The sequence below is a fragment of the Mizuhopecten yessoensis genome, unplaced genomic scaffold, assembly GCF_002113885.1.
Source record: "Mizuhopecten yessoensis strain PY_sf001 unplaced genomic scaffold, ASM211388v2 scaffold2411, whole genome shotgun sequence".
Taxonomy (NCBI): domain Eukaryota; kingdom Metazoa; phylum Mollusca; class Bivalvia; order Pectinida; family Pectinidae; genus Mizuhopecten; species Mizuhopecten yessoensis.
In genome coordinates, this window is record NW_018404533.1 from 898,374 (window position 1) to 913,440 (window position 15,067).

The 15,067-nt window shown below is 34.8% G+C and overlaps 1 protein-coding gene across 1 annotated transcript in view; it reads right to left on the bottom strand.

Moving 5' to 3' along the window:
* LOC110445918 overlaps window positions 1-15,067 on the bottom strand; it is a 76,561-nt gene that overhangs the window by 55,860 nt on the left and 5,634 nt on the right. The window contains exons 3-6 of the mRNA XM_021490787.1: window positions 12,623-12,655; window positions 10,139-10,174; window positions 7,456-7,488; window positions 6,879-6,914 (exon numbers count right to left, since the gene is read on the bottom strand). Coding sequence (XP_021346462.1) covers window positions 6,879-6,914; window positions 7,456-7,477 — 58 coding nt within the window. The 5' untranslated portion in view covers window positions 7,478-7,488; window positions 10,139-10,174; window positions 12,623-12,655. The remainder of the gene's footprint in view (window positions 1-6,878; window positions 6,915-7,455; window positions 7,489-10,138; window positions 10,175-12,622; window positions 12,656-15,067) is intronic.

Genomic DNA, 15,067 nt, shown 5'->3' on the forward strand with positions numbered 1-15,067 from the left:
AAAAGGGTATTGTATAAATGGGAAATTTACAATGCGAATTTTGTGAACACTTCGGGGAGCTTACGAGTAGTCAGGCGGTAATTAGCCACACTGCATTTCTTTTGCGACTTTGTCATCCAGTCTTTGGAACAGCAGGCTTTAATTGTTGACCATTTCTTGCTCAGAAAACAACTTCGTAATCCGAAATCCAGTTTAATTCGCCCAATATTCTCTGTACTCTTCCTTTTCTCCATTTTGTTTTTATGTTTACCGACAACAACGTGGTTTCCCGCATTGAAGAGTTCCTATAAATACCGTAAATACGCAGTTCGGCGCGCGCATGTGCTTGACAACGAATAATCTTTATAATAGTGTAGCCTTTGTCACTGTATCTGATAATTGAGGTTCGTAATTCTGGATCTTATGCAGTTCTACCATTTGCCTAAGTGAATTGAGAAACTGCGTGCGCATCCTAACCCAAAAAGACGGAGTAGACGATCGAACTAAACAGCCGGACGGAACAGCCAGACGGAGTAGCCGAACTAAACGACCCAATGCAATAATTGGACGATAGGGACGGTCGAAATAACCGAACGGAACGATTTAGCTGATACGAACGAAACAGACGAAACATACGAACGGTGCTCGAACGGTGAACGATCGCTTTCTAGACACAAGACTACCGCTAACCGCACGCAAGCCGCACGCAGAACGAACTGAACCTAGGTGGATACTTGGGCGTAATTCTAACTGTAGCAAGTGTTCCTAGTTAAAAACAGAGAGTATGAGTATTACTTGAAACAAATTTTAAATTATGTAAGAACTAATTCTGAGGGGCACCATCTAAATGAAAATTAAATGATTGATACTACAGTCGATTTCCATTTAAAATCCTCCCCACATGGAAAGAAAAACAAACAATTATCATCAGATGTATATTAAGTGCATGACAAATGGAAAAATATGAATGATAAACTGCCTGAATAAGATGTATAGGAAAGTAAACAACGGGGCACAACTCTTAAAGTTCGTTAAAATCCAGCCCTGAATTTCTGCCATTTTTAGGATGCTTCTACACCAAAGTCAAATAACTTTGGCTACTTCAACTTCTGACAATGAACCTTGATGATAATTATTTAGCCTTCAAAAATCAGACCAAACAATACTGCAGTACAATTTCATGTCAACTTATGTATTAGTGGATTGGAACACCACTGTAAATATGAATGTTGAACAGAATTGTTTTAACATTTAACCGAACACATATCTTTTTTCTTACAATCCATTTAATTACAGATTTAGGGAATGCAGGGTTTAAATGTTGTTTGTTGATGTTAAGTGGATCGAAGAGATACATGTATAACCTTTTTTTAAACACAGTATTATAGAAGATATGACTAAGGTTTCAGACTCTTTTCAGTGATCAGCATCTTTTGAGGAAACTCCATGTATTGTAGCAGTAAATATGTCAACAAATAATATGAAGTGTAGTGCAGTGGATATAGAAAGCTCAATTCCTGCTTTATATTTGTAATAAAGTTGTCAAAGAATCAGATATTTGGCAGACCTTTCTTATACATTTAAAGTGGTTGCGAGGATTTATAAAACCCCAAAAGCAAACTGATTCCTATTCCTTATACAAAGAACAGTGTGGAAATACAGAGGAACTGAAGGTATATTGAAAATAACGTCAGTTAATTCGGGTAAAATGGACTTACATCATAATTTTACATATTCATAATGTGTTTATACAACCTCTCTTAAGAAAAACACATTCCATACATGTTTTCAGCCTGATTTTGTTGTCATTGTCTGTCCAGCCTGTAACATCTCATATTTGCTAGCCAAGCGTTCATTTTGTATTCACGTATTTATGTATTCAACCTTAGCGGATTTAGCCTTGTTCTCTAAGCTTTCAAATTATTGAACATGACACAGGGACTTGGCACGAATTACCATCCTATGGTCCACATATTTTTTGTATATCATACCTTGTCGACTATGTCATGATTTATGTAAAAGAAAGGAGGGCAATACTTAAAGAAACATTTTCTAGAGATAATTGGCCATATTCTAACTGTAAATGATAACCAAGGGAAATACATAGGCGACCAGTGCTGAAATAATCTTGAAAGTTTAAAGTTTTGCTAGTAAAGTGTCTCTGCTAGGTGGCAGGGAAATTAAACACAATGCTAAATCCGCCAAGGTTGAATAGTACAAATTTAGATTATGAACCCTTTGCTATTGAAGATGGTGAGATACCGAGGTTCGATTTTAAAATAAGACGTGTCGTTAGCAGTATGCTCCAGTGAAATTACACTATAAAGTCAGCATCAGTCCTGCGCAAGGAGACACACATGAACATATCACAGACTCCCAAAACACAATTTAATTATGCACAAACTCACCACACGTATGCATCTAGCAAATGGGGGAGGCCGTCCTTAAATGACCATGTATAGCTAGGACGTACATTAAACAAAACCTGAAGTTTATTTTGACATAAAGATCTTATTTATTTTGAAAATTTCATGGAAATGATGACTTGTAATTTCAAACCAATGATTTGTTAATTTCAGCTTGCATGCACTGTACGATTTCTTTTTAATAACATTGTACCCATATGAATCCATGATTGTTGTGAGGTGATGCTATATTTGAATGTCCATATGAATCCATGATTGTTGTGAAGTGATGCTATATTTGAATTTAATACATTTGATGCTCTATTACCTGACCTGAAACACATTCGAGTCATTACAATACAAAAAACGTCTCCCAATATTAACGGCTACCAAATCCGTGCTTCAGGTTACAAATAAACGCTATGTTTCAAAAAAACAAGTTTTTGTACAGCAGTATCCAGAGGGCAATTAGGTAGGGACTGTCCCAATCACCTGCCCTCTACACTGCTTTTTAAGTTTTACTAAGTAAGTTGTTTTAGTGCCATATTGTGTACAGCATGATTATTTAGCCTCTTTATCTTAATCCTTCCAACGTAGGTATCTTATGATAAAATGTGTTGTTTGCCTTTACACTGTTAAAATGTTTTACCATTTATATATATATATAAATGTTTGTCGAAATACAAGCTCCTGAGAGCTTATGTTAATTATGACATAGATTCAACGTAAAATAAAGATTCTTGTATCTTGTAGCTTGATGTAACATGCCACTATGCTTTTATCTGATAGTTTTAAGATAAAAAAAACCCACAAGCTTTTAATCACGAACTTTTCCTCGACAATGCGCCTATGTATAATCTTTGGCACGATAAAGGACACAAGTTAAGGTATACTGTTGATGCCGACATGTACAAATGAATGTAAACTGTAAAACGAAAGTAGGTCTGCTCGATCGCAAACATTTATTGCTGATATTTTCACATAAATGTCAGTTAGTACTTGATGTGATAGCAATGGATTAAACGAGTGTCACATCAGTCTCTCATTACATACAGTATTAATCTGTTAATGATCGATAATCGTCTGGTTTTATTTTATTACCGTCCCGATTTTTGTCTTGAGTTAATTTCGGGTCACGTTCTCTTATCACGTGCGCTTCCGGTTACGTAAAAAAAAAGTTCAATACATGATGTCAAAAAATCTTGATATTAATTCATTTGAGATAGTTTAAAGAATAAACGAGTTAACAAAAACAATATCAATAAATTGTAAATATTATTTTCTTGAATGTTTGCGAACCAGACGACGTTTGATCAAAATCTAGAAACTAGATTTTTTTTTTATCAAAAAAAATGTGTTTAAACATTTGAAAGAAAAAGGTTTGAAGGGGAAAAAAACCAATTTGTTTTTTTATGAATTAATGAAAGTAAAACAGAAAAGAAATATAGTAAAAAATTGATAGTAAATTTATGAAAAACATCATCCTCAGAGAGTTTGTTCTGGGCATGATCGTTTAGAAGCTTTGCAAAACGCGTATCAGCTCGAGATTAGGTCCTGTTTACAGAATGGCGACTGGAAGTAGCAAGGCGGATTAGATTGGAACTTCAATTGTGTATATTTCGACAAGTAAACCTTGTACAAAGAGCCCGCGTGGTCAGCTCATCTAATTTAGTCAAGATGTACTCAGATAAGTCGTTGTTTAGTCGCTACGGTCATTAACATAAAAATTCGGATTATTATATAAATCTTATTTTAATTATTTATTATTTGGTGACTCTTACGATTAATGAATACGGTAAAAGCAGATGTATTATTTTCTTGATCCCCGACCTGCATTGGTGTTCCTTGTGAAGTCAATGACCGTGGAATGTGTTTTGTGAAAGACACGGGGTCAGCTATAACTTTGATTCGGGAGTGTTTGGTTAGCTGGAGACTCCATGTACAGCGATCGGACAACCGAGTCGGCTATTTTTTATATGGACGCGCCATATTACAAGGGACACGCGCATGTCGGATAAATGCCTGATCCTGTCGCTTAAGCTCTGTTAGGTGTAGAAATTATAGAGCGCAGTCTTAGTCCCTTAATGTTATTAAGCGTGCTCACAGCTTTTGAGACACTAGCTGAAGTCAAAGCAATGTAATATGAAGAGAAAGACTGTAACTTGATGTGGACACTGAGTAGAACCATTTGGATTACGGAAGAGAGACGGGCAAAGAAATAATACCTGATGACAGTTATGATCTGTGCTGGTATTCTCTGGAGAAAACGGATGCCCAGCGACGGAATCCATCATGGAGTTTAGGTAGTGCTACTTAGACACTACGTCTCAACGACATGAAATTAGGACATGGCAATTCGGGAGCAGAAAAATTAGCGTCTTTCTACTAGCCTGGTATCGTTAAGGACAGACAACAGAACGGCACTACCTGTGGTGTATGTCCGAAGACAGTCAGGATACGGGTTGATGAAAGAGCTCCCTTGGGACAACAAACAAACACAAAGGGGCCATATTATTCAATTTCAATGGATGAGGTTGGACCATTGTTCCGTTCAGAAGAAACAGATTTATTTTCACTAAAATTGATGTCGCAACATGATATTCCGAGGCTTTTGATTTTTAAAAATGTTGACGCCAAAAGAGTTGCTGACACACTAAAGGCATTATCTAGCAGGGTTGGAATTATCCGCCTTTCAGATCAGGACACATACTGCACCTCAACAATGTTACAGAAACTTTACCAAGTGATAGGGATAACAACATCGCAGTCACAAGTTAACGTGAACATAGAGAGATGTTATGCAACATTCAAAGCTATGTTAAAAAGATATGCACATCAAATAAAGTGACACGGGATGAACAGTTGTTCGAATATAGGGGAATACCACACGAGGAGACAGGCTTTACCCATTCAAAATGTTTTATGGGCACATCAAAACGTTAAGAGGCAAATCTGCCTTGTAAAGACCATACTAGTTAATCACAACCTAAGAACGAATACATATATATTTAATGCAACAAGACAAGACAACTGATGTCACAAATAGTATTCACATTGCTATATTTTTTAATTTCTGGTGGTAACAACACACTGGTTGCTGTTAATTTTGAGTATAGATTATTGTACTGATGCATCAATCATAACTCGCCATATTGTAAAGAAAGGGTGCGCTCACGTTTGACTAAATTCTTACTTAATTGCTTTGTCTTGTATACAGTCATAACATTTCTAGAGACCAACCGGATAATACAAAAGTATGATATTTAGTACTGGATTTACAAATATGTACAACCACAGATACAGATTACACCATAATGTGTGTTCAGACACCCCTTCGTAGCGTTATGTAGCATAACATAGCAAATAATGCAGGGTAAAATTCAATATTATAGACAGGCTAACATAAAATGTATTGCAAACAGAAAACGGAAGCAACTTTTAAAATGAATTGCATATGATTTGACTAATAAGTAGTTTGCTAATATGTGATGGATATGTGTTTTTTTTTGTTAAGAATATGTAAGTTTTACTTGAAAAGTGGATTGCTACATGTCGTAAATAAAAATTGTATCTTGCTCATTTGAAAACGAAGCTAGGGTGTGATTCTCTGCTTCCGAGATTTCTGTTGAAGCTGCTGTAAAAAATAAAGCTGACTCTTTTCGGTCTGTAGTTTCATATTACGCTGATGCAGTTTTTCGAAAAGATAATATTTGAAATATAATTTCTCGATGTAAGATCAAATCTGATTTGCAGTTTATACAAGTCTCAGAATACGAATATTTGAAAATGAATTTCTATAATGCAAAACGAAAATTTCGTTAATGCAAAACAAAAAAGACAGTCGTTAAAAGGTTCCTAGAATATAATTTCCTATATATAGAAATATAGTATCAATATCAATTAACCTTTATTAAGGTAATAGGAAATGTAATTGTTGTTGATTATTACAAAAAAAGGTACCATATTGGGTCAGCCATTCCTCACTTTGTTGAAGCCGTATATCAGCATATATAAATATCACTCCACTGTGCAGAACTTATATAAACATACGTAAAAAATGAACTGATTGCAAACCTCTAGTTGAGATAAAAATGTCTTTTTCTTCCCTTATACACTATTAAAGTTAACAAGTCCACCCCCTAAAAATCATCTGACTGTCCATAACATGCAATTATCCAGTTACCCAATCACGACCCCCTCCCCTTTAAACCTTCTTCAGACAAAACCTTACATGTTTCTTGTTTAATTTTGTTTAAGAGGAAAACAAATCTTGAACAGAGAAAGAAAAAGGAACCAACTTTAAAGATGAATTGCATATGAATACACTAAAAAGTGTTGTTCTTATATCTTATGAATACGTGCTTGTTTTGTGTGAAAATGTAAGTGTCAAATAGATAGTTGTTGGCCAATAAGTTCAACAAACGCTTGTCGAACATGCCTTACCAATTTTTTATATACAATGAATTTTAGCATATTTTTTATTTATTTACTTACGCTTAGATAGTTGTATTTCAATCTTGCATTTTGCAGCTGCGAAGTTAAAATTGAAAACAAAATTAGGTGTTAATTTAATCAAACTTTGTACAGAATAGTAAATGCAAGCTACACACATCGGTGTTTTCATACTGATATACAAGCACTTTTATCTGATCAATATTTTGAATATATTTCAAGGTTTAATTAGGCCACCGGCAGGATGATTCATCAACTTTTAGTTTATCTGTTGTTTCATGGTTTCTGGTTTCTACCAGGTCCATACTTTATGCATGGTATGAGTTTAGCCTTATAAGTGCTGCCATTTGGTTTGTGCGGAGGCAAATATAGTTCCTTGATATGTTAAATGAAAACATCATATAGTAAAATCATACCGATACTTTCCTAGTCTTGATAGTGGTAGAAGAATAAACAACCAAGCATAATGCGGCTAAGGGGCTACCCTTACATGTAGATATCAGTGCTTTAAAACTCGGACACATTAATTCTGACCAATATTCTATCATATTTTGCACTCTGTCCATACCAACATGTTATAGACTATAATCTGTAGCATATAAATACTATATATACTTACATAGTAATGATAATTCAATCATAAGCTTGAACACTGCAAATGTAATATTGAAAACTAAATGAGGTATTAGTTTGAGCAAAACTTCATGGAAGAATAAATACATGCTATACATATAGTTGATTGTATATTGCAATGGTGGTGGAAAATAACTGCTCAATGTAATAAACGTTTTGAATACATTCATGTATCTGATATTTTTTACAATATAAGCGTGTGTTCAATGCTAAAACTCAACTAAAATATACATTTTTTTTCAGTATTGATAACTGAATTAAAGTATTCATATGTTTCAACAATAGCAGTGCAAGTCAATAATTATATATATATATTTAGCTAAATAACCCATTTTTTACGCTTAGCCTCAGATATTTATGAAAGCTTTAGTAACTATCTGTCCCATTAGTATCAAGAACCGTCTTCAGTGTTGTGATAATTCAGTTGTATGGTGAATGAGATTGGGAGGTTGGTGGTTTGGGAGGGGGTGAGCTGTATATAAAGTTATCTTAAGGTGGTATCAAAGTTGGAAATTTCACGGAAGGAATATAGTTAATCTAACCAAGCTTGATCAGTAGTTCATGGCATTATCACTATATATCAGCACGTATTTACAGAAAAACTAATGCAATTAGATATGAAGGATTAATATTATTTCAAATTAATTTTCTATTGAAGGATGCAAATTGTCCTATTTTTCTAAGTTATTCTTTAATGTGTACACATGTGTATACACGTTTATTTACTTAAATGCATTTTTGCTCATGTATTCGTTCATTTCTTTCATTACCACATGTATGTATGACATATGATGAATCTCTGTTAGGAGGAAATGAAGTAACTGTCTGTCTATCACTGATATTATATTGCGACATAAGCACATCTATCGATATTCTGATAAATATTTTGAATACATTCCTAGGGTTAAATCACCCTATGGGATACCAATTATTTTTTTGCAAATATGGTTTCTTAATAAGTTAGATAGAAACATTGTGTAATACAATTATACCGATAATTTCCGAGTCCCCTGAAGAATGTTAGAAAAAATACATCATTCATAATGCGGCTAAGGGGGCTATCCTAACATGCAGATATCAGTTTTTACGTCACCTGAGACAAAGTCTCAAGTGACCTATTACGATCGCCTTTTGTCCGTCGTCGTCCGTCTTCCGTCGTGCGTCCGTAAACAATTTACATTTTCGACTTTTTCTCCAAAACCCTTGAACCAATTTCAATGAAATTTTGCAGGGACCTTCCATGGACAAATGTCAACAAAACTTATTGCCGGTTTAGTCCCAAGCCCCCAGGGGCCTGAGGGGCGGGGCCAAAAAGGGTCAAATTGACTAAAATTTCAAAAATCTTCTTCTCCAAAACCCCTGAACCAATTTCAATGAAATTTTGCAGGGACCTTCCATGGACAAAGGTCAACAAAAATTGTTGCCGGTTTAGTCCCGAGCCCCCAGGGGGCCTGAGGGGCGAGGCCAAAAAGGGTCTAATTGACTAAAATTTCAAAAATCTTCTTCTCAAGACCCAGATGTGGTAGAATAAAATACTCTTTATAGATGGAAGGGTCTTATGGTGCTTTACCAAAATTATGAATTTCTTGACCCTGGGGTCTCACGATTCCCCCTTGGGAGGGGGTAAACTTTACCAGAGTTTATATAGGGGAATCACATTATGGACCAACATTTGTTTAATTTCCGTTGGAAGTAATTCAATTTGGGTTAGCATTAACAGTATTAGGTAGCAGTTTGACAGTACGCACATATATATGAGCCCTGACTGACCCAAGGGGCTGATGGATGGGGCCAAAAAGAGTTGAATTGACTGAAATTTCAAAAATCTTCTTCGCAAGACCCAGATATGGCTTTACCAAAATTGTGAATTTCTTGACCCTGGGGTCTCATGTTTCCCCCTGGGGAGGGGGTAAAATTTACTATAGTTTATATTGGGAAATCACATTTTGGACCAACATTTGTTTTATTTCCATTGGAAGTAATTCAATTTGGGTTAGCATTATCAGTTTTAGGTAGCAGTTTGATAATAAGCACATATGAGCCCTGACTGACCCCCAGGGGCTGATGGGTGGGGCCAGAAAGGGTCGAATTTACTGAAATTTTAAAAATCTTCTACTGAAGACCCAGATATGGTAGAATCAAATACTCTTCATAGATGGAAGGGTCTTAAGGGTTATGACCCTAGGGCCTCACATTTACCCCCTGGGGAAGGAGGGGGGGGGGCACAATTCATTATGGTTTATAATGGCAAATGATACTTTGAATATTACATGTTAATAACTTGATTGGAATTATAACCTTGAGTTGACAGTTTGATACTTTGAAAATTTTGAGCCAGCCCTACCCCCAAGGGCTGTAGCGTGGGGTTCAAAGGAGTCAGTTTGCTAAAATTTCTTCATTTTCCTTGTTTAGAATCAGAGGTGCTAGTTTCAAATACTTTTTAGCCTGAAATATGTATGCTAGATATTGAATAAGGTGGTTTTATTGATTTGTCACTTTGAATAATTTTTCTGTTCATGTTAAAAACAAAATCAACTCTCTGTATAAATATATCAGGTGACCGTTAAGTTCACATTAATTCTGACCAATATTCTATCATCTTTGGCGCCCTTTCCATAACAACATGTTATAGACTACAATTTTAGCATATAAATACTATATATACTTACACTGATATGATGTTGATTTCAACTTGAATTTGTCATCTGCAAATGTAAAATTGAAAACTAAATGGTATCAGTTTGAGCAAAACTTCATGGAAGAATGAATACATGTTGTACATATAGTTGATTGTATATTGCAATGGTGGTGGAAAATAACTGCTCAATGTAATACACATTTTGAATACATCTATGTATCTGATAATTTTACAGTATAAGCGTGTGTTCAAAGCTAAAACTCAACTAAAATATACATTTCGTTCATTATTGATAACTGAACTAATATAAGTATTCATACGTTGTAACAATAGCAGTGCAAGTCAATAAGTATATATATATATACATACATCAGTATGTATTTACAGAAATACTAATGCAATTAGATAGGAAGAAATAATATTATTTCAAATGAATTTTCTAGGATGCAAATTGTCCTATTTTTTTCTTATTTAATCTTTAATGTGTACACATGTGTATACATGCTTATTTACTTAATTGCATTTTTGCTCATATAGCAGTGTACAGTAGCGAACCCGTGTACGATGGCCATTGGTGATATTTTTATACAATGAATAACCCCTGTAATATGACATGTATCAACATTTAAAAAAATCAGCACTAAAATTGGCATATACATGATGAAGTGGACTATGTGGGCTTCAGAATTAAAAAAAAAAACGAATTTGGTTTGCGACTACAGTTTATGGCATTTACGAATCTTTGTCTACACAAAAAAAACCTAGCTTTTCATGTAGTCTAATTTTTGTACTCAGCACATGTGTATATATTGTGAAAAATTCACCGGAATGACCTATGCTTAAACATGAGTATTGCTGTTACCGAGTAGGCGGTATATAATTTCAGACTGGTTTTAAGAAAAACATAACTACATGCGGGGTCAAATTTTGGGTTGGAAATCATGTTATTTTGTATATTTTGGTGTTTTTGATGTGGTAGCCATGGTTTTCACAAGTCCAAAACCTGGGGAAAATAGTTTTTGAAAAAAAAAAAAAAATCAGTCTTGTTTATCTGAGACATGTCCTTTATTTTTAGGTTCAAGCCATTTCTACTGTACACTGCTACCATGGTCATTCATAATGCGGCTAAGGGGGCTACCCTTACATGCAGATATCAGTGCTTTAAACTCGGTACACATTAATTCTGACCAATATTCTATCATCTTTGGCTCTCTGTCCGAACAACATGTTATATACTATAATCTGTAGCATATAAATACTATATATACTTACATAGATATTTACGGACGAAGAAATAATGTAAAAAGAATAATTCTCAACAACGAGTCTTAAGTACTTTCATATCTTCTAGGAGATTCCTTAGACTGTTTATTTGTAGTAGATGTTGTGACGTCATAAACAATGACGTCACATAGTAGTTCGTTATAGCGACCTCCGCTATATACGTCCCCGCCATAGCGATATCACAGCAATAGAAATACATAATTATGGTCTTAAGGCAGAGAGTACTATTTGTTTAGGATTTAGAATTTCTAGTAAAATGTATATATATATATATCCGTTAGTATTTACAGAAATACTTATGCAATTAGAAATGAAGAAATAATAATATTTCAAATGAATTTTCTATTGAAGGATGCAAATTGTCCTACTTTCCTTATTTAATCTTTAAAGTGTACACATGTTTATACAAATTCATTTACTTAACTATATTTTTGTCCATATATGCGTTCATTTCTGTCATGACCACATGCATGTTTGTATGACATATGATGAATCTCTGTAAAGAGGAAATAAAGTGTCTGTCTGTCTATAACTGATATTGTATTGCATCATAAGCACATCTATCGATATTCTGATAAATATTTTGAATACATTCCTAGGGTTAAATCGCTCCAAAGGGTACCAATTTATTTTTTCAAATATAGTTTCTTGATATTTTGACCAATATTCTATCATCGTTGGCGCTCTTTCTATTACCATATGCTATAGACTATAATGTGTAGCATATAAATACTATATATACTAACACGGTAATTCAAAATTAAGGCTGGCAGCTGCAAATATAAAATTGAAAACTAAATGAGGTTTTAGCTTGAAAAAACTTCGTGGAAGATTAAATACAAGCTACACACATAGTTGATTGTATATTGCGACACATAAGCCCATCTACAGATAGTTTTGATAAAATATTTAGAATACATTCCAAGGAATACATAGACCCTCATAGGTTGTATCATCCCTAATTTGTGTCTATGTTGTGTTAAGGTTTTTCGATTTGCAAGCAGGTCCATACTTTATACAGAATAGTTTTAATATGAACAGTATATATTAAATGATAACGATATCTTCCGAATTATCATCCATTATGTGGCTCAGGGGCTACCCTTACATGTAGATATCAGTACTCGAAAGCTCGGCACGCATCAGCTCCGACCAATATTCTACCATCTTGGGCGCACTATCTAACAGATAATTGACTATTTTTCAGCATATAAATAGTTTATCTTCTTACCTTTTAGTAGTCGTCCGATCGCAGATATATATGCTGCAATTGTAAAAATTGGAAAAAAAAAGATTAATCTACAAAAAAAACTTGATGGAAGAATAAATACAAGCTGAACATATAGTTGTTATTGTTTTTCAACACCAGCATATCTACAGATATTTTGGTAAATATTTTAAGAATAGATACCTAGGGTTCAATAGACCCTCACAGAGTGGCCAATGTGTTTTGGTGCCTATGTTGTTTGAAGGATTTTGTTTTGTAAGCAGGTCCATACTTCGTTCATGATATGAGTTGAGTTTTATACGTGTTGTTTTTTTTAGTGTGTGCGCTGGCAAACGAAGTTCCTTGATAAGTTTAATAGCAAATATCGGTAAACGCCCCTACTGAATGGCGTTGTTAAAAGACCCGGAGAAGAATCGTTTAGAGATTATCATAATAGTACCTTACCAAATGTGCCGATATCCCCAAGGACTGTTATAAATGATGCCTATGCTATGCCCGATATACCGTACTTGCCAGAAGATATGACAATGGTGACTGTAAAGCGTTTAGTTAACATTTTTGTTTCACACAAGTCTACATATGCCTACATGTTGACTTTTCTAGCACGGCTTCCGGCGGTATTGATACTAGCGTTACGTTGAGTAAGGAGATTTGAAAATCGCATGAAGTCAGCATTTACACGCACCTTTATAAAAAAATTAGAACTTGTGATAGAAATGTTTTCCAAACGAAATTGCGTAATACATACAAAGATGATGCTGACGTGCTGTTTCATTTGAGACAATTATCATACGATGTCGCTAAAGTAGAACAAAGTCAAACATAACACGGTACACTTGTCGCTGGACTAACCTCAGCAACAGAGAAACTGTTGTATGACATTTATGGGATTTACCGACCACTATATAGAAGATTACATGTACCTCGAGGATATAAAATCTGTTTATCGATATAAAGACAGGGTGCATGTAGACAGTGAGTTGAACCAAGCAATGTACAATGCCAGCTAAACGATACCTATAAGTATCAATGAATCGAATACCGACAATGGTACCAGTGCGACCATTCGTGACACTGGTGCATCCTCCCGTGACGACCCACATACGAATGTCACACTGCAGGGTATACGCGCTGACGCGACAGCCGACCTCTTTCAACTATTTCAGACCCGTACACGTTCGCTGTTCCTCCTTGGACGCAAACGGTACGGAAGTGCTACGCAAACGGTACGGAAATGGTACGCAAGTGCTACGCAAACAGTACGGAAGTGTTACGCAAACGGTACGGAAGTGCTACGGATGACGCTTACAAACGGTGGTTCGTTCGTGATGACAACAACCGGTTTACATAAAAAGCAGAAGCATATAAAATATCTAAAACGAAACGAACATACCCACATTGCATAGGAATAAACGTCAGTACACTGTAGGCTACGAGCATGTACTATATCCATCACAAATCCTGACGTACGCTCACAGATCAACGCGACACACAGATAATAATAAGCTATGATCAGACGTATTTCCACCTGCTTACCGAATAAAATAATAATTAATATTGACAGTAAGTACACTTGTTACGTTTTTTTTTATACGAGAAACGTAATAATTAATAAGCCTAATAATAATTAAAAATGATATAATTTCAGACTCCTGTCTTAAGGATCCAGTATCTCTATTTCTATTTTTGATCTCGTCTTTAATACTTCCATACACTTTTAGATTTTCCGTATGATTTGGAGATCGATAATGTGCTTACTTATTAGTACATTCAAATACATGCATCGGAGATTTAAAACGTATACATGTTGTAACATGTCTATTAATTAAATTTCATTCACAGGTAAAAAGTGTTTTTTTTGTTATACATCTTTTATTTTATTCAGAAAATGTATTTGATTCTTGTTTAAGTATACATTGTACGTGTATATTGTTACGGGAGTTTATTATATATATTTTTTCAATTTGAAAGGCAAGCACGTGCGTGTAGGAAACTATTATGAATAAGGAAAATAATATGTACTAACTATATGTAATTTTTACATTCATTATATGTACCTCTAGTATTATTAAGAATGTAGGTTTTCTTTATCGATCATAAAAATGTAGGTATCTATACTGACTTTTCCACAGGTAAATCGTACCTGTCTGAATCTTGGTACAGGTGAAACTATGACTGTATGGCACACCCTGAGGGGTGTCTACTACAGAGGGTATAGGGGTCTGATGTCAGATAACTTAGGGACTGAGACCATGTCAAACTTCAATATATCTACAATATGTATTTCTCCGTTTGTACGTATGTACCTAAACAGGCGTGGATCAAGGAGGGTGTGGGCTTAGGGTGATAGCTTCCTGATCAGGGTCCAGGGGCAACAAGTCATGGTAGAGTAGAGCAAAGTAAAAGGGTGTGGTATTTAATAGATACATTTATAACTCATTTATAACA